The sequence below is a fragment of the Aplidium turbinatum genome, chromosome 3 (genome assembly GCF_918807975.1).
Source record: "Aplidium turbinatum chromosome 3, kaAplTurb1.1, whole genome shotgun sequence".
In the NCBI taxonomy this organism is placed as follows: Eukaryota; Metazoa; Chordata; class Ascidiacea; order Aplousobranchia; family Polyclinidae; genus Aplidium; species Aplidium turbinatum.
In genome coordinates this window covers 10,457,077-10,475,500 of record NC_137474.1, presented here as the reverse complement: position 1 = coordinate 10,475,500, position 18,424 = coordinate 10,457,077, and the positions used below count along the sequence as shown (strand labels likewise).

The following is an 18,424-nucleotide window of genomic DNA, read 5'->3' as shown; positions in this document are numbered from 1 at the left end:
TTATTCAATTAGGGATTAGTTTTAGAAATTTTTAATTTATTTAATGAATTTGAGAAAACGCAAAGTGTGTGTCTTCATCAAAATCCCATTATTGAGCCTATGAATCTGCATAAAAATCAACCGAAACAAGAATAAAATTCTCAGATTGATCTGGGGACAAACCCCCAGACCCCTACCGCACTTGTTTGCTTTTTCGGAGTTCAACTTTGATTTTGTTTTACAGAATTTGTCTAGTTGAAACTCAAGTGCCCTACAAAAAATTGTAGATCCGCTACTAAACCAATTCAAAGCATAAATTTTCCAGATGCTTTTTGGAGGTGGTTAATTAAGGTCTTTGTTGGTAAAAAACAAATAATAATAGAAAATTCTATGAAGAAATTGTCTGCTACTTTTGGAATCATCTGTTTCTATTATTTGCTCACTGGTATAGAATATGGTAAGGATAGCTATCAGAATGTTTTTTTATGACCTGCAAAAGTATATTTATTAAGCTTGGTTGCTTTTGAAAAGTGGAAAATACATTGCGACTGTCGTACAAGCCTACTCGTTGATGACACTAGAATTCGGCTTAGACAATGCTCCGTAGTAAAATACTTCACTTAAGTCCACTTGATACTTTTACGCGAAATTAAACAAAAGGCCAGTAGCACATTTAAAAAAATATACCGGCATAATATGTTAGACCAGGGGTGTGCAACCTTTTTAACCCAAAGGCTAGTTAGGAAAATGTAATGAAAATGCGTGTTGTCGAAACTGCAAATAAAGACTAATGTGCATTTTCCGCTTTAACTAGAAAATATTGCAAGTACACGTATGTATGGAATATCATTGCAAATGTGTACACACGTAAATGTTCATCATGCGAATAAGAATATAGTAACACAGGTGAATGTTAGCTGATAGAAGAATATGGGCCACACAAAAAGTGAAAAAATGGCCGCACCTTGCTTAACCCCTGCTTTACGCAAAGTTGGCATTCGCAGGAATGACGCAAATAAATTTCGAAAAAGCGACGATTTACGTCAGAAATGCGCGAGCATGCTTCCGAGAGCTTTATTTCGTTTTATTACTTCCGTTTTTTTGCTTGGAAATTTTGTGAAACCTTTACTGTAACCGAAGCAGAATCGTTGGGAAACCAATAGCTTAGTCAATGACTGAACGAAAAAAAAAACAGTTCATAAAATTTTAGGCCAGCAAGAAATTTAAAGGCACTTACTTGGTCACGTACCCAAAATCAATCATAATAATAAAAATATTTTCTCTTGCTTTGTTCCTTCAACTACAAAGAATGTATTTGTTTTGCCGTTTTTTAAATAAGTGTATTGTCTTGGTACGCAAAATCTTAGTGTAACATTTTGTGCTTTGTTTAACGATTGTCATAAGCGTGCATACTCAGAAGCTTCATTTTGTCAAAAATCAAACACATGTTTCTATTTATTTTCACAGCTGTGATCCTGCCCACTCTAAACTTGTATCTCATGAGCTTAGATGCACCAACTTTTTTCATTGGAATCGTGATGTCATCATTTAGTTTGTCTGGACTTTTGGGCGCTCCTGTATTTGGATACATCACTGACCGAACCAGATCGACAAAGGCTGCCGTGATCATTAGTAATATGTTTGAAATTGCAGGTAATTCTACATAAAGAAGACGTGTTTATGTGCTAACAAAATTGCAATGAAAATTTTAAACAAAGATTTTTTAGGTTCAAATCCAATCACTGAATTTCAAATCAAAATTAAGACCAAACAGACACCAAAACTTAGGGTTTAATAACTAGGAACCCGGTTTCGGGAATTCGGGATTTTGTGGTTTTCGATTTTCCGTTACCTGGTTTTCTGAAGTAAAAGTTTCCGTTTTTCACAAGCATACTATCACTACCACACACTGGACACAGTGATTGCTAAAAAGTTGTTTAGCGTATCAAAAAAGGTAATAACTTAACTTTTCTGAAAATCAAACACATGTTATTGCGTATTCCAAAGACTCACACACAGGAGCGTAGCCAGCAAACAATTTTGTAGGGGGTGGCAAATAAGTATATTGCACATGTCAGTGAAACAGGCAACGTGTTGGCGAAAGCAAAGCGCCCAGAGGGGTCTGAGGAGCCTCCCCTGGGAAATTGGAAAAAAGCTTAAAATTGCGTATTTTGAGTGTACGTACTTTCAGCCTAAATCCATAGTAAAACTCTGTCAAAGGATGTTGTAACAGAAGGCGAAATGTTTATTCATAATATTTTGCGGGGAGGGTATTGCTCTCTTTATCCCCTCCTGACTACGCCCCTGCTCACACACACAGTACGTCACAGTGTTGAAAGAAGCCGGCTCCAAGTCATTACTGAAAGTTACTGGACAAATACCAAGGAAACTGAAGCAGCTTTTTCCCACCAGCTTCAGTGGAGTTAGAACGAGCATTTTTCGTAGCAGGATTGTTTACCAATCATGGCTAAGTGACAAATCTATCAATGTCCTGTGTTTTTTTACACCGTCATCATCAAAAATCAATGAAACAAGCGTGACTGCAGTTTTTGTTTAGTTCGATATACTACGCCCTACTGTTTGTTTTTTCACGTTGTTGATTTACTGTTAGTAGGCTCCCGGTAAAACCTCAGGCGGCGGCGTAGCCGGGTTTCCCCATTGTATTTACTGTTTAGGCCATTTCTGGTCTTTACATGATTCACTGCTAGATTAAAGGCACAACGCAAATTGATCGAAACGGCATTTTATTGCTCCGCGCTACCTTGATCCTGAGCTCCAAAACAGATAGCTTCTATATTTTGATCCGATCGAGAGTTGAAACTCAATCTCCGGACATGAAAACGGACGTAGTATGCAGGTAGTCAACTCATGATACTGTTCTTGAAAATCCCGAGGTTTTGTTTTGAGATCTAGGGATTGGGTAAAACTTTTCCCGGTTTTCGGGAATTTTTTCAAAACCTGAAATTCGGAAATCTGACCAAAATACTTTAAAGAATTAAACCTACATTAAAAGTTCTGCGTATTTTTTGTATTTGTTAACAAATTAAGCTGAAATAGCTAACAAGTAAAAAAACAAAGTAAAAATTTTTTTAATGCAAATCATCTTTTGTTTTTACTAATTAAACCACGATAGCTTGTAGCTTTAAGTGATGAATACGTAATAACACAATTTCGCTTCTTTGTGAAGTCACAAAACCTCGTAGGCTACATCAGGCTGAAGCATATTTTTATTTTAAACCGACATATTAAGATAAAAAGTAGGACTCGAGTAGAGGTATTTGCTCAAAAACATTCTTTCCAAATAAGGCAACAATTGTAGGCACAATAGTAGCTGAATACAGATTTAGAATGCTATGGTACAGAGAGCAACACAAGATTTTACATCTGCACTTCAAATTAGTTTGATATTGTGTTGGCCATGCTAACCTTAGCCTTCATTGCATTTCAAGCTACCTTTCAAACTAATATTAATGAGAGCATGTTCTTTGCAGGAAACTTCATGTACTTTGCTGGTGGAAGCCGTTACCTGATATTGGGAAGTCGACTTATAGCTGGAGTTGGTCCCGCTTCAGGTTCATCCCTTTTCGGAATGGTAACTCGTTCCACTTCAGAGGAAGAACGAACTGCTACTATTTCTATTTTAATAGCTTTGAGACAATTTGGTCTGGTGGTTGGACCAGCGTTTAATTTAATTCTTAGAGAATTACATTTTTGGATTGGGCCATTTGAAGTAAATGCATACACGTCTCCAGGAATTTTTATGGCGCTACTATTTATCATCCACACTTTTCTAATGATGTTTTTTTATCGAGATCTTGACTCAAAGTCCACTGACAGTGTTACACCATGTAACACTATTCACCACGAAAATGAACATGAAAGATTAAAACCAAACTTGTATGGCACGTCAAGAAAAAATGGATCATCTAAAGCTCAATTTGAGAATGGAGATATTGGCAGTAATAGGGAAACAGTTGTGGAGTATTCATACTCGTTCTGGTCCTATGTGTACCACGGTGAGCGTCACGCAATATTATACAGCAGATACAGACTTTCGTGTTTAGCTTACAATTAATTGCAAGAATTTCAAAAAATTTTTAATTTTAAACACGTTTTGTTAATAAAACAAAAAAAAACTATTTTGTTTGACCTATGAAATGAAGTACAATCATGTTGCTCTTAAAATATGGCATGTTTATTGAGGAGGTGCCTAAAATTTAATTTCAGCTGCAGCATTTTTTTCAATAAAAAATGGTTTTATTGTGACTTGGCTTTCTTCAAAATGATTTTCTTTTAAATTAATTTTATTCGCTTCGAACCCCCTTTCATGGAGTCAAAGTTCGTTTGGTTATGAAACAATTCTTTTTTTTTTCTTGCTTTTGAATTGAATTCAGTTTTACACTGCAGTCTTGTTTCGTATTTTGTTAAACGCAATTTTGTAACGTCTTGCCAAAAGAAGCTTTGCTAGCATCTATGATACCATCGTATGAACACCATGTATTTTGAATTGTTGGACTTCAATCGTGAGGCTATAATTATCATCATCAAATGTTGATGTATAACCGTTTGAAATACTGACATAACTTTTCAAGCATTGTTTGTAGCTAAGTTTAAATTTTCTTGCAGATTTGATTCGAGAAGAAGTTGTCGTTTGTCTATCCTTGACATTTGTTCTTATGTTTGTCCAAAGTGGGACAGAAACGATGGTCACACCGATAGCCCAGCAGCTTTTCGACTGGGAAGATTTTTCCAACAGCATATATTTTCTTGTGTGTGGCATTATTGTGAGTAGATTGTTTTTTATGCTGTCAGTATGTATCATAGCAAACAGTTGCTATAACTGGTTAAGAGTCGTCTGTTGTATACAGTACAGTGGTCACACTTGAAAGCAAAACCTAACATTTACGGCATTATGTGTTAAGCTGTAGGCCTATGTAAAATTTGTGTCAAAGGTCTTATTTTCTGGAGCCATAAAACGAGTAGGAATGTTGTCAATTACGAAGATCGTGATTGGATTTATACAGCTAACAATGTATTGTTCTATGTAGTGTAAGATCATGAAAAAGGTAAAGATCTCCTACTCAGATACTGAGCTTCGGGGAATTAGAGTAATTCATTATACTCGATGGCACTAATGAGAGTAAGATGGCCAGCTCGTTTCTCTTGGCCGCCTTTCGTTTAGCAACTTCCCCAACCCAACTAATTCGACCTCTTTTTAACAGTTTTACTTTATATGCAGTATGCACTGTGTTTTGATTTATCGTACATCTTTTTCGCAGCAGCCAATAAACATTTATTTATCTACCTAGGTGAAGGTAACCGTTGTTTATCAACAACCACTTTAGGCCAGGTATTCGACCAGGTTTGCATTATTGGAAAGCAAACATCTTATCCTTTGCGTCCTTCTTAAGCCTATGATAAAAGTAACTGAAGAATCCATCATGGTTCTTTCATTATTTTATATTATGAAACATCGTGACTTCGATCGTTATCGCAGAGTAACTAACTATAGCGTCATGCATTTTCAGCCAAAGCAATGACTGTCCTATTTCTTATTATCGCCAGATTTATTTCATACTGAAACAGTCCAGATAACGTAAACACAAAAAGCACAAGGTACAAATATCAGAATTGATGGAGTAGATTACAAGATTAGTATCAATACAGGATAGCGATGAAAAAGGTCACATTAGACACCGTGTTAAACTGTTGTCAGTCCAAAAGCATCGAGACTCAAAATAAACATACGTTTCATGTGTTCAACCATTAAGCTTATCGCTTATTGTCAGCCAATAGAACAAAGGATACTGAAGTGAATTACGCTATAAATCATGGAGTCGTTTTTTTGGTGCAGAAGTTCCATAAATTAGCTTTCAAAATAATGTTCTTGCACCCCACAATCATGTAACAAGACTAGCCTATCTTTTTTGACTAGCTTGGTGTAACAGCCTACCTGGGCTGGAATTTTGGGAATTTTGTCTCACGCCTGTTGTTTGCGTGTAGTTTAACTCTTTAACTTTACAGCCTTGATTCGTGCAAAGTTGGATAAGTTCCCAGCTTTCAAAACAGAAATGTGCTAACATCAAGCAATTTTGGTTCATCCTTTAGGGCAGGGGTCGGCAAACTTTCTGTACTACTGGGCCAAATCTACAAACTTCCGGTAACGTGCGGGCCGCATAACTTTCAACCTATAAACAATCGCCACATTATCCTTAAAATCATGGCGCACCTGCAACTCCTATTTCTGTGTCTAATTGCACAATGAGTCGTGTTTGTTGCCGTTTCATATTTAGTATCAAACACGTATTAAAACGCAATGCATTGTTTTTATTTACTTATCATTTATCAATGTGAAGCATGATGTTGTTCTGTGTCATGGCCAAGGTGTTTAAATCAACTGGCAACTTTGTTGATGATATTTGCAATACGTCATTCAACTGACGATCTGACAGGCGAGTGCGAAGTTTATTCTTTGCATAATTCATTTTTGAAAAAAGCTGCTCACAACAATATGAACTTCCAAACATGCACATTACACGTTTTGCATTGTCATACAGGTGAGGATAGGTGGATTTCTGGACATATTCTTTATAAAAGTTGGCAATTGGAACTGAATCGTATTTGGCCTTCAATATGTTGGATGATTGAAGTTCAATTATTTCCATTTGCATCTCATGTGGCACAGTATTGACATCGATTGAAAATGGAATGGCAAATAAATCGAATCTGTTTAGCCTATTTGATTGTGAAATCGCAAAAACGAGATTCAAAGTTAGTTTTAGTGGAAACGATAAGTGAATAGTGATATGTACTTATCAGGGTTGGAAGGTTCAAAAAGGCCCTAATTGTGATAATGAGCAAAGTTGGAATTGATTAGTTGAGTTTCCCAAAGACGTAGCTTGTTTACGAAGGCAGTAATATGATCATACATCTGATTAATAAATTGCTCTTATCCTTGTAGTTGTAAGTTTAGCTTGTTCATATGAGAAGTGAGAAAGGCTAAATCTATTAACCCATCAGGATCACTAAGTTCATCAATGCCGAAACCTGCATTCTTTTGTTTCAAGAAACTCACTATTTCGTTTCGCAAATCATAAAACCGTTGTAACATAGCACTGCCACTTAGCCATCTAACTTTGCAAAAGATTTTGTAGCGTAGGCTACATGGGAGTTACCGAGTAATGTCGGGACACATGTTAAAGGGCTTTTTGTTATGATATAAAATAAATTCACGCGTAGATAAAGATGAAACTTTAGTTTATGCACTAAAAGTAAGATCGTTCGAGGGCCGCAAAAAGTTTGTCCGCGGGCCGCATCTGGCCCGCGGGCCGCAGTTTGCCGACCCCTGCTTTAGGGAGTGTGTTTGAGTAAGAAACCTCATAAGACAGCTCCCCATTCAATGGTTAAGCAACATTATGCTGTCAGCAATAAAAACTTGTAGAACGCAACTTTGTCAACCGGTCCTGCGTCAGTGGTTTAGCTTTTACACGTATGTGGAACTGCCAAGATTAAGTTAACAAAATTTATTTTTTAAACCATAAACAGACATAACTAAGACATAGCGCTTATTAAAAGAGTTACCTCTCTACCCAAATTGCATAATTTATTTTTTGTCCGAGAATACAGATTCTCCCAAGCAAGTAATTAAGCTGCTAGATTTCCCTCATCCTATTACCCCAATGCGTTTATTTCGCCACTAAAAATGTGGTTGGTTTGTTATGGCTCTGGTCTAGCTATGCTTGCTTTACTAATTTTTTGGCGCGGATTTGCGCTGTATGTTGTTTATGCAAATTTCATCATCAAAAATTAACTTCTAAAATTTTGCATAATAGGCTGACAAAAAAATATACGAAGATGCAGAGATCGAGCCATCTTTATTTCGTCAAAGCTTGACGTAACACAGCCTCAAAATACGTTGTCTTACAAAGGCTTTTTATTTACATGTGTTGCAGCCACAGCGCCATTAATTTTGCTTTTTTTTGCAGTTCATTCTCAGCCTTGGCTCAATAGTCTTCGTTAGCAAAAAAGTTTCCGACCGTGTTTTACTGATGGCTGGCATGACAGTTTCTGTGATCATATTTCTCGTGTACTTGTTGATGATCGTATTTGCTGTGAAGGAGCCTGTCGGTGAGTTTGACTACTTGTGGTTGTGCTCTAATTATATTTATTACAATAGTTTTCGTGGATTAAGCCCAGAACGGAACCGAACGGTTTAGACTTATTAAGCGGGTGCGCCTATTAAGTGGAAAACATTATTTATTACAAATTCGTCTTAAGCGGGTGGGCCTGTTAACTGTGGACTTAATAAGCGGGGACTATTGTCAAATATTTACAATCAATCGCATGTTTTCATGCAATCAAATACATTCTCAAAGTGTAAGCTATCCGCTTAAACCACTTAAAATTGAATCATTAAAAAAGTAAACTTGAATCAACTGTATTTATTGCCAAAGAAAAATGTAAAATATCCCCATTGATGGCTTAGGCAGTGGTTCTTAACCGTTTTAAAGTCACGGAGACCTTTTAAAAAAGTAGTAGCCTATGTCTGCAGATTTATAACTTCGATCGACTAAGCCAGGGGTGTCCAAAGCATTTATTTATTTTCTTGCTAAAAAGTTCAACGACTTATTTTAAGATTTTGCCTCAATAATAAAAGACTTTTTGCAATTCATTTCTTTCTGAGTGAACCCTGGTGAGGCTCCAGCTCACCCGCAGCTAATTGAGCTTCTCAGCGAAGGCGACAGCAACATCTTTCTCTCATGCGTTTTTACCAGTCGCTGGATAAAAATAAATTTCCAGAAACGCAAACGCTTGTAAAAAAAATGTTGAGTTTGATCGGCTCAACATATTTGTGTGAGCAGACGTTTTTGGTTAGGCTATGAAACTGAACAAGAACCGCTTGAGACCAAAACTGAGCGATTCCAACCTACGTAGTATTTTGCGCTTAACTACCCTAACTTCGAACTAGACTTAAGCTGGATATAGAAATCAAGACTTCAGTTTCATTCTTTGCATTGACACAGCTGTGTTTTACAAAGTTTCTGGATGTTTCAATTTTTAATGAAAAAGCAGATTACTTATACGCCTATACGGCCTAACTTATAATATCCCGTCATATTTATATAATTAAATACTTGAACCTGCATACTGGTTTGTTGTATGATAATTACAAATAACTAGGGCAACCAAAGGTCACATAAAGTCAAAATTTTTCTGCCTTGTTCAAAGTTTATAAAACGTCCATAAACTAAATTTCAGGCTGACACGAAGAGAGGCTTCAAAGTTATTAAGTAAAAAAAAAGTCAAATTTCATGGTTAGGTCAAAATTTTCTTTTAACGTAGTTTTTCTTCTCTCTGTTGATATTTTTATTAAAACTACACAAATTTTGATTTTTTGTTGCAATTTCTGTTGCTAATCTGACGTAATAATCCATTTGTTGCAATTTCTGAGGTAATAATCTTGTTTCGCCCACTACTGATGATTGAATATTAAGTAGGCTAGGCGTGGAAGGCAGGTAACGTGGTCTTTGTTCTTGGTTAGGTGAATGCTCAAACCATTATACAATAACATATAGTATTGAGTTTTAGCTTCTTGATGTTCTCAAATTTGTCTTTAGCCAGCCTATAATTATGCCTAAGGTTAAACAATCAAATTCTTCTAAAGTTTGTAGTACACTGCTTGATTACGCTTCCGAGTATACCTCCAACACCTAAAGGTGAATGACAGAAGACAGGAACTTCAAAGGCGATAATGTGAAACATTACTTGATGTTGAAGTATAATGCTGCAGAACCCTCTCAGTAATTTTGGGATATTTAAAGACACTCCATATTTCCTTTTGCAGTTTTTCGAGTTACTTTCATTACCTGTTCGATAGCTGTGGTTTCGTTGAGTCTTCCACATTTTTCTTTTATCTCATTAGAAAAAGAAGATACGGTATAACGGTTTGACTTCTAGGGTTGCAAACGTAGAAAGTTATTGGTCAAAATTAGGTCAAAATTTGTAAACTATAAAGTCAAAATTTCAAGTTTTTAGGTCAAAAAATTGGTTGCCCTACAAATAACACAATATTACTATTTTCATCTTTACACAAAACAAGATTGTCTGAGGCTGTTGGCCGGCCATCCTTGCATTGACAAATCTAGCCCGTCTGGAGAAAAATTTGGACACCCCTGGGTTAAGCAATAGCCCCAAGGTTTTCTTTGTCACTAAACACACTAGCCGCCAGAAAACTTTTAAATCAGAGCTAAAGTGATAGGTTCAGTTCAGTTTAGTTGTTTTTTTATTTCTGACCATCATATCAAAACAATACACATCAACATAGCAAAGGTCAAGAAAAAGGTAGAAGCGACAATAGTATAGGTGTATTCAGAATGCCGAAGGTGACATAATAGAAGCATTGTTAAACATGGAACTGTTGAAGACAAGCCAGGGCACGAGAAGAATTGAAGCGCTCTAGAAGCTTCATGGAACACATTCAGTGTCTTTTGTGTAAAGTGCGCTTTTGTCGTGACCACAAACTACAAAGGTCCAAGGTTTATATATTTGAATCTTAAGTATTTGGTATCTTTTATAGAATATTATAACGTGCACTTTTCCGCGACCACATTATATGAAGCTTCTGCATTTACTTTTGACTGTTCGATAACTGGTGTTGTTTGTTGCATAATATCGTTCAAAGATAGATTTAGCTTACAGCAAAGGTCACTTGACCACAAAAAGCCCATGTTCCAGAACTTTGATGTGGATCGAGTAGAATTAAAATGAAACGGTAAAAGTGATGCGTAAATACATACGAAGGGGCATGGTCATTTACCAAGCCGTAAAGTGTGACGAATACCTGTGTATTTTTTGTTGGAAATTGATCACACCAAAAACTGTATTCGATTGCAATTGTACCGTCACACGTCTAATGTCACTACACAAGCTAATGCAAAACACTTTCGATCAGAACGAATATAGTTTTATGCGCACTAGCTTAAATCTGATCTACAATATGAAATAACTTATATTTTAATTACGTAAGCCCTTACCGCATTAAAAAAAGAAAAAAAAAAATTTTAAACTTACATTTATTTTCTATATATTCATATAGTATCACACATCCATTCGTTCTTTTTGCCAAATTTTTCGAATTGAACCCAAGACTTTTATGAGTATATAAATACACATTTTGTGACTAAACATTTAGCAAGGGTTGTTCTATGGAATAGTATGACCAATTGACCATACATTTATAACACAGGTGTACAAGCCAAGAGGGCAAGGGGGTTACTTCACCTTTTGTCGTCAAAAAAGTTGCAAATTTGAGTAAACAATTTACTATTCGGGCAAAATTGCTAAACAATAAGCTCTGTCGTTATATAATTTTAAAAATTACTTGTTGTACAAAATATAAAGCCTGCTGTAGAATTTTTATTTGGCACACTCGCATTCATGTGTTATATTTTTTGTATAGATACAAAACTAACAAAACTTTATTAATTTGGTGTCTTTCAAACTGTATCATGTTCATTTGGGCTGCCACAAAAAATGTGATATTATCTCGTATTTGAGCAAACTTTTTATGAATATGCCCAAATGAAAATGACTTATCATGATTTTGAATATCATGAATATGTCCAAATGAAAATATCATGATTTGCTCGTTTGGCAAATATTGCCAAAGTTATGTTTTCTGATATTCAAAAAAAAGATTTTTTTGATTTAGAAAGAATTTAAACACATTAGCTTCATTGTGCGATGTTTCAAAGCAGAGTAACAGTAGAAAGAAAGCTGGTCAAAGTCTCATCTTTTCAGAAACATGATTATACCTTACAGCGCTCTTATTTTCTCCATTAAACAGTCATTTGTCTTTCTGCGCTTGCTTAAAGCAGGGTGCTGTTAACAGGGTCGTTTTCAGAAAAAAAGGCATTTCCAAGATTTGCACTTGCATTAGCCTACTCTTGAAATACCAAAACCAACAATGGGGAAAAAATGACGCAGCGTTTGTCTTTCAAAAAATGAGACGCTAAGTTGAATACAAAATACTTTAACATGACAAAGCAGCTCCAAAAAATTTAGCGTTAGAGTTTTCTTTCGAATGCGAGCTAAAAAGTTTTTGAATTATTATTAATAAAATCATCTCGGATGCAAAATTATACCTTGTACAATCCCTATCAAGGCCACTGGCTGCCATTAATTATATCGAACACTTCTGCCGTTTCACGAACGTTTAATTTTAGACAAATCTTATTCTATAAACCTTTGAAAGACACTTTCCAAAAAAGCTAGAGGGTATAATATTATTTCTTTTATAAGTTTTAACAAAATAGTACAAACTGCTGGTTTTCCACATTTAATACGGCCCTGTCTTCAACCACAGATATGAATTTATTTGTCAATCTTCATGCATCTGCCCAAAATAGTAATATCAAAAAAACTGTAAAAATACCAGCTACAACTTTGCTACTTTAGCTGGGAGATCGTTCACTTGTTACTTTAAAACGTTTGAAAACCTGTATGGCCACGTTTACTCCTTTATGAGATAGAAACGTTTAGTTTAGCCGTAGAAGAAATAACCTTAAATACAGAGCTGTTATTGACCAGGACATAAGAGTCAATTTTACAGTGGCCTTGTTTGCAGTAATAATAAGTTATATGCGAGAAATAAAGTGATTCTGATGTTTTATAACCTCCATTCTGGCTTCTGCATGTTGTGAGATTTGCAGACCATAAATTTTATTAGGACCCATGCACTGTGGGATGCAATTAAACAAATATAATCAGTTATTAAAAACAATCAGGTTTTTCTGAAGCTCAGTCGATGGCTATTTCGACGTAGGCTATACATTTGAGCAATTTCAATAAAGCAATGTAAGCAATTTTTTGTTTTGCCCCCCTAAAATGTTTTGATCTCATACGGCTATGCTTTGTAAAGTAGACCACCGATTCTTAACCGGGAGAACGCGAAGCGTTTTTATGGGGAATACGAAAATTTCTGAGTTTGCAGCATGATTGATCTTCTTCGTCGTGTGTCAGACGGCCGTAGCCCAGAGCATCACGCCAGCTTTTGCTCTTTCATTGAACTCGGTTAAATCTTGTGCAGAGCATCTTGCTTTCAGGACAAAGCGTTCGAATAAATGTTGTATCGTTTGCTCCTGTTCACATTTACAACTTCTGCTTCTCAAGGAATACCCCCAGTGTCGCATCAACGTCTTACATTTGCACATAACAGTTCTTAAGCGGTTGAGGTATTGTCAATACTTCCAGGGTTCACGCTTTCTCGGAGGAAAGCTTTCTGCGCATGGGAGAAAGCTCGATATTGGCTGATGTCGGCCCGGCTGCCAACTTCTCCTGCCAAAGGTGTACCAGCACATTGGCGGCAACCTCATTTTGACCCAGTGAGACAACTGAAGCAAGGAAACTTTTCCTTGACTTTAATCGCCTGCGTGCTGGGGTTTGCTCATGTAGTGAGTGTCTCAGATCCATGTCCTGACAAGATCTTTCCTTTCTACTGGTCACGTTCCTTTGGTGTTGAGGAAAGAATTCCAGACAGAATGTGTAGCGACGTGATGTTGGTTGGTTTGAGACAACCTGTGATCAAACGGCAGCTTTGGTTCAATATAGGGTCGATTTTTTGGCATGTGCCGAGCGTTCCCAAACTGGGCAGGCATATTCTGCAACCGAATAGTGCTGTATAAGGCTAAAGCAGTTTACCGCATTGTATCCGGAAAGCACCCCAATCAAAGTCTCCGAATTTCTGCAAGATATCGCGTATCCAAGGGTCCACCGACCCCGTTAAGGGGTCCTGCATTAGAAGATGCAATATACTAAAATTTTAGATGCATGTTTTAGGAGTTTGCGACCGCTTCGAAGCCACCAAAAGAGGTCCGCCAATGTGAAAAGGTTGAGAACCACTGATATAGACTATGTAGTTTCTCTAATTAGTTATGGTAACGTTTAGCTTACGCCCTACTCATCTTGAATTCTCGTTTTATTTTCTAGGTACTGTATGGGTGTTAGTTGTGTTTTGTATTTTTTCCGCCGTGTGGTCGTTTACTTTTTCGTATGCATGGATCCCACAATGCTCATTATACTCAAAATTAACTGCACAAAGAACGCAAGGTACCGTAACGTTATAGTTATTTTTAAAACTTCACAATAACTGAAGGCGTATCAAGTGTGAGAACAACTTTACCCACCTACCTATCTACCTACCTATTTCAAAGTAATTAATAAACCTTATAAAGTAGATTAATTTTGTAATTTTTGCGCAGTCTAAGCTGTTAACAAATAAGAAGTAGAATATGTGTTTCTTGGCAGCCGATTGTAGCAAGAATTGACAGCGATAGACACGGTGTTTCGCCCATGAGGCTGGGTTCGTGAGTATTGCACCACTAATTCTTGTCACAATGGTATCTCGCTGTATTAGTGAGTGCTCAGCCTTGTACTGATAGCCGGGAAGAACGCTCCTTTCTTCACAAATAAGAAGTAGAGTATTGGGGCAGTGGACAATTAATAATTTATTATTATTGTAACTGTCTCCGCCGCCAGTGTACCCAAATCGTTTGGCATCCGCTGGCTTCGATCAGTCTTTCAACAAGGTTGATAGGATCTCCATACTGTTTTGTCCTTTGCGATGTTTTGCAATCGATGGAATTAATATTTTGGTCCGGGTTAATAGGCTTACTTCTGTAGATATTTGTTTTACTTATTGATTTTGTAATATTTTGGCTTTTTCTTACTTGAAAATTTGTTCCGAAGCAAAAGACCAAGGAGTGTTTCAAATCACGACTTGAATAAAAACTACCACTTCAAAAAGAAAAGAAATTTGTCAAATATGTTCGTTATTGCTTTTAGCCTTGCGTCAAAACAATAGCTTACTACAGTATATAGACCTACTTTTTTGGTCGGTTTTATTTGCTACTTGTTTAAGAGAGTTTTTCTTCGCAGGTTTCAACCAAGGTATCCGTTTACTTATTATGGGAATAAGCCAAGTCTTGGGGCCACTGTGGGTTGGATATACACTTAACCACTTACCTGTGATGGCAGGAATGTTTCTAATTCTTCTTTTGGTCGTATATGTAAGAAAGCTTCCATTTTCTAATTGTAGGCTAATACTTCAACCTTTGAACGCTGATCAAGGTTCTGTGAGCTACAAGAAGTTCAAGCGATAATTATTACTTCCCATAATTCATTTCAATGGCGGCAGTTTGACAATTGGTACCGGTAACTTATGTGTTTTTAAGATTTGCAGGAAATCAAGCTATTTGAAAAAAAATTTACTTGAACGAAACGAAATTATTCACAAAAGACAGTTTAAAACTTATCGAGATCAAGTCAACAAATTTTGCACCGGAAAATGTTGAAACTATAAAGTATTTCTTTGCTTGACACTCGTAAGCTTGAATATTGGACTATCGTTTCGTTTCGAATTCACAGGACTGAACAGACATTACTTTTTCATAACCAAAACAAAGAGTTGTGCTTCGAAACAAGGCTATGGAGTTAGAGTTATATTATGCTACAGTTAGATCCATTAGCGTTGACAAGGAAGATCTAGGAGGTACTTTTGGATTGAGGCCTAGGATGATTTTATAGGTCGTAACCTTTCTAAGGGGCCAAGGAACCTGTACTTCCTTGTATTTTTAAGATATAGTGCGTTTTTGTTTTGTTTTTTTTTGTTTTTCCTTTGTTTATCCTGCATTGCGGAAAGCGGACTTGAGCGCTATGCATCGGTATACGCCTTTCGACGTACACCTGATCCACGCTGCAGCCGACGGCATTGTTTGTTTCCGGTTGTCTACTCTACTTATGACTTAAATTTGGTACTACCCATTACTCGAAATCGATCACTGGGTAGAGGCAATTATCGTAAAGTTTCTTGCCCAGAGAAACAACAGCAAGTGCGGGTGGCTGGAGTCGAACATGCAGGCTCTCAACTGCGAGCCCAACGTGCTAACCACTCGGCCACTGCTGCGCGTTGTTAGAAAGTGTCTTGCTTTATGGCTCAAGGATCATTGATGCCGGGCCCAAATTATCCTCTGAATGGCCCAGGTTATCCCACTTGAAACAAAAAGGTTTTGTTTCAAGCGGTCCAACTATGGCATGACACAACTCCAACTTTTCCAGAAAAAATTGTTAGTAGAATAAATTTTGGACATAGACCTACTACAACTCAAGCTACTCAAGTAGCTGCTGAAATCATCTTATCAACAAAAACCGTTTGCTGCCTTTCATGTCAGTTCTCAGCTTGTAAAGTTGACTTATATTATTTTGATGCAGCGTCTGCAAACGTTAAGTTGTAAAAAAAAGAACATGTTTGCTGGCTGGATTAAAGTTCCGTAACTGTTATCTCAAAGAAACTAGACCGAACCCATGGCCACCTTAGGTAGCCATGACGGAACCTAAAAAAGCGCTGCCTTTTTCTGTTACTTTTTTCTGCAACCAAACCTTGTGTAACTGAACTGAAGATTAAGAATAAAAAATAAAAACACAAGAAAATTCGAAGCGCACTGCCACTGTGTCTAAATTGCAAACAAAGCTGTAGCCCTGTTCAGTTCTTTCAATAGGTAATGTGTTTCTAATTTTGTTCAGACCATGGCGTTATTATCCTACAAACGACTTCATTCAAGAAATCAACTTCAACGAAGAAACTCTGAAACGACATCTTTGTTGCAACCATCTAGTGAAGAAGCCAATGAAGAAGTGCATGTAACAATCTAGTGAAGAAGCCAATGTTGCCTAAGTTCGGTTGACCGACATGTCGCAAAAGAAGTTATTTAAATCTCTGGTTTTACCGTCGGATTTACCGTCGGAGTTGATTGCAGAATAAATTCTTCAATTGCTCAACAGTCTTTGACCAATAAAGCGAAATGTCTTGAACAGATTCAAACTTTTTTGCAGGTTTGTTGTTGTATCCAGGCCAGGGCCGTAGCCAGGGCCGTAGCCAGACCGCACAGCAAGGGGGGGCAACTTTTTTTAGAGGGGGCCGAAAAAATTGAATCATTATAATTGTAGCTGTTGCTCGAGAATGTTGGGTTTTGCCAGGGGGGCAAAATTTTTTTCAGGGGGGGCCGAGCCTGATCCAGGCTTATGCTGGTGGCTGAAGATTTAGTTTAAGTGGACCAGGAGGCAAGAAAGCCAATCTTCGTGTCAGCCATACCTTTAAGTGTCCTGCCAAAGACACAGCCGCATGCTCTTGAGTGGATTAACAGGATTTGAAAGGATTAACAGGGATCGCCACGTGAAGGCTCTCAACATGATCTGCGGCCTAGACAATCAGACGATGAAACACGTCCTCACCATCTGCCCCCTTAGCCCTTCATGTGATGACTACGACCTCAAAAACATCACAAACAATGCTCTTACCCGGCTCCGACACTGGGGTGACAAGCTATGAATGAATGAATGAAATGGTATCGATAATATTCTTAAAATTGTAAACGTGCACAACATGTAAGCCAGGGATTCATGAAAGAACAAAATGAACAATTACAAGATAAGCGAAGGGTGGTTATGCATACGTGTTGCCAGATGTTTTTTTCTAGTTTCTGGAGGAATTATTTTTGTACATTAGCGGTATTCCAAAACTTGTCCATAACGAACTATTCTAAATATAATCCAAAGCAATTTTATTACCCACTTATCAAAGTGTCATAACTTTTGTAAATTTAACTTCTTGTACGCATAAAACGTATTAGGCTACTTGAAAACATTTAAAGGTTTCAACACTTCGAAAATGAAGCTTTGTATTCCTGAGGCCTATTTTAACTTTGTTAATTTTTTTTTATTTCGTTCAATGCTTAGTAATATAATTAATTATTTTCTAAACATGTAAGTTATATTCAATTTAATTTTTGTTTGTAAATTAACATTCTCATTGCAAGGTAGGCTAACATTATTACAAATTGCTTTAAATCAATTTTGTGCAACTTCATTCTTAAGTTTAGTTTTATACGGCCAAACTTTGGGTGATCATTACTTTAAACATGTCAATTTTTTTTTAAGATTCAAAAATATCATTTTGTCTCGAATAACTTACCGGTACTTTGCTTGTCTCAACTCAACTGCTTTGGCCTTATGTTCTATTGTTCGAAAATTTTACGTCATCCAACGTAGAAAGTAACCGCTTGCACAATGCACATCTCTTGGTCACCATTTAAAATGACGTATTTTTCACTTTTTTCTCCTGCCTTTAACTGCAATGCAGTATAAAATTTTGTAAACTGTATTTTCTGAGGGTGCGCATAATTGTCATAATGCGCAAAACGTCAGCGGCCAGGTAATAAAGCAACTTGTATGTTTCTGCTTTTACTTTCGCAGTCATCAGATGAACGTTGAACTACTGCTAGAAAAGCACATTACTCTCTACTTGTCAGATGCCTTAGGCTAGTCGGCCATCTTGCAATTCTATGAATTCCTAACAATATGCTAAAGAAAGAGTGGTATCACAACTCATGGT

At 36.9% G+C, this 18,424-nt stretch overlaps 1 protein-coding gene across 1 annotated transcript; it reads left to right on the top strand.

Moving 5' to 3' along the window:
* The first annotated feature begins 311 nt into the window (after window positions 1-311).
* LOC145767596 (major facilitator superfamily domain-containing protein 8-like) lies at window positions 312-16,827 on the top strand. Its single transcript, XM_082579446.1, has 8 exons — window positions 312-436; window positions 1,447-1,632; window positions 3,471-3,995; window positions 4,606-4,763; window positions 7,965-8,106; window positions 13,966-14,085; window positions 14,914-15,044; window positions 16,558-16,827. The coding sequence occupies exons 1-8, from the start codon at window positions 370-372 to the stop codon at window positions 16,684-16,686; spliced, it is 1,458 nt and encodes a 485-aa protein (XP_082435572.1). The 5' UTR covers window positions 312-369; the 3' UTR covers window positions 16,687-16,827.
* The last annotated feature ends 1,597 nt before the right edge of the window (window positions 16,828-18,424 follow it).

What these genes read in the sequence shown, in the direction of transcription:
- LOC145767596 (XM_082579446.1), top strand. Translation starts at nt 370, where the DNA reads ATGAAGAAATTGTCTGCTACTTTTGGAATCATCTGTTTCTATTATTTG. An exon ending in GCTCACTGGTATAGAATATG is followed by an intron (nt 437 to 1,446) that starts GTAAGGATAGCT and finishes TTATTTTCACAG; the next exon opens with CTGTGATCCTGCCCACTCTA. An exon ending in AACTGCACAAAGAACGCAAG is followed by an intron (nt 14,086 to 14,913) that starts GTACCGTAACGT and finishes TTTTCTTCGCAG; the next exon opens with GTTTCAACCAAGGTATCCGT.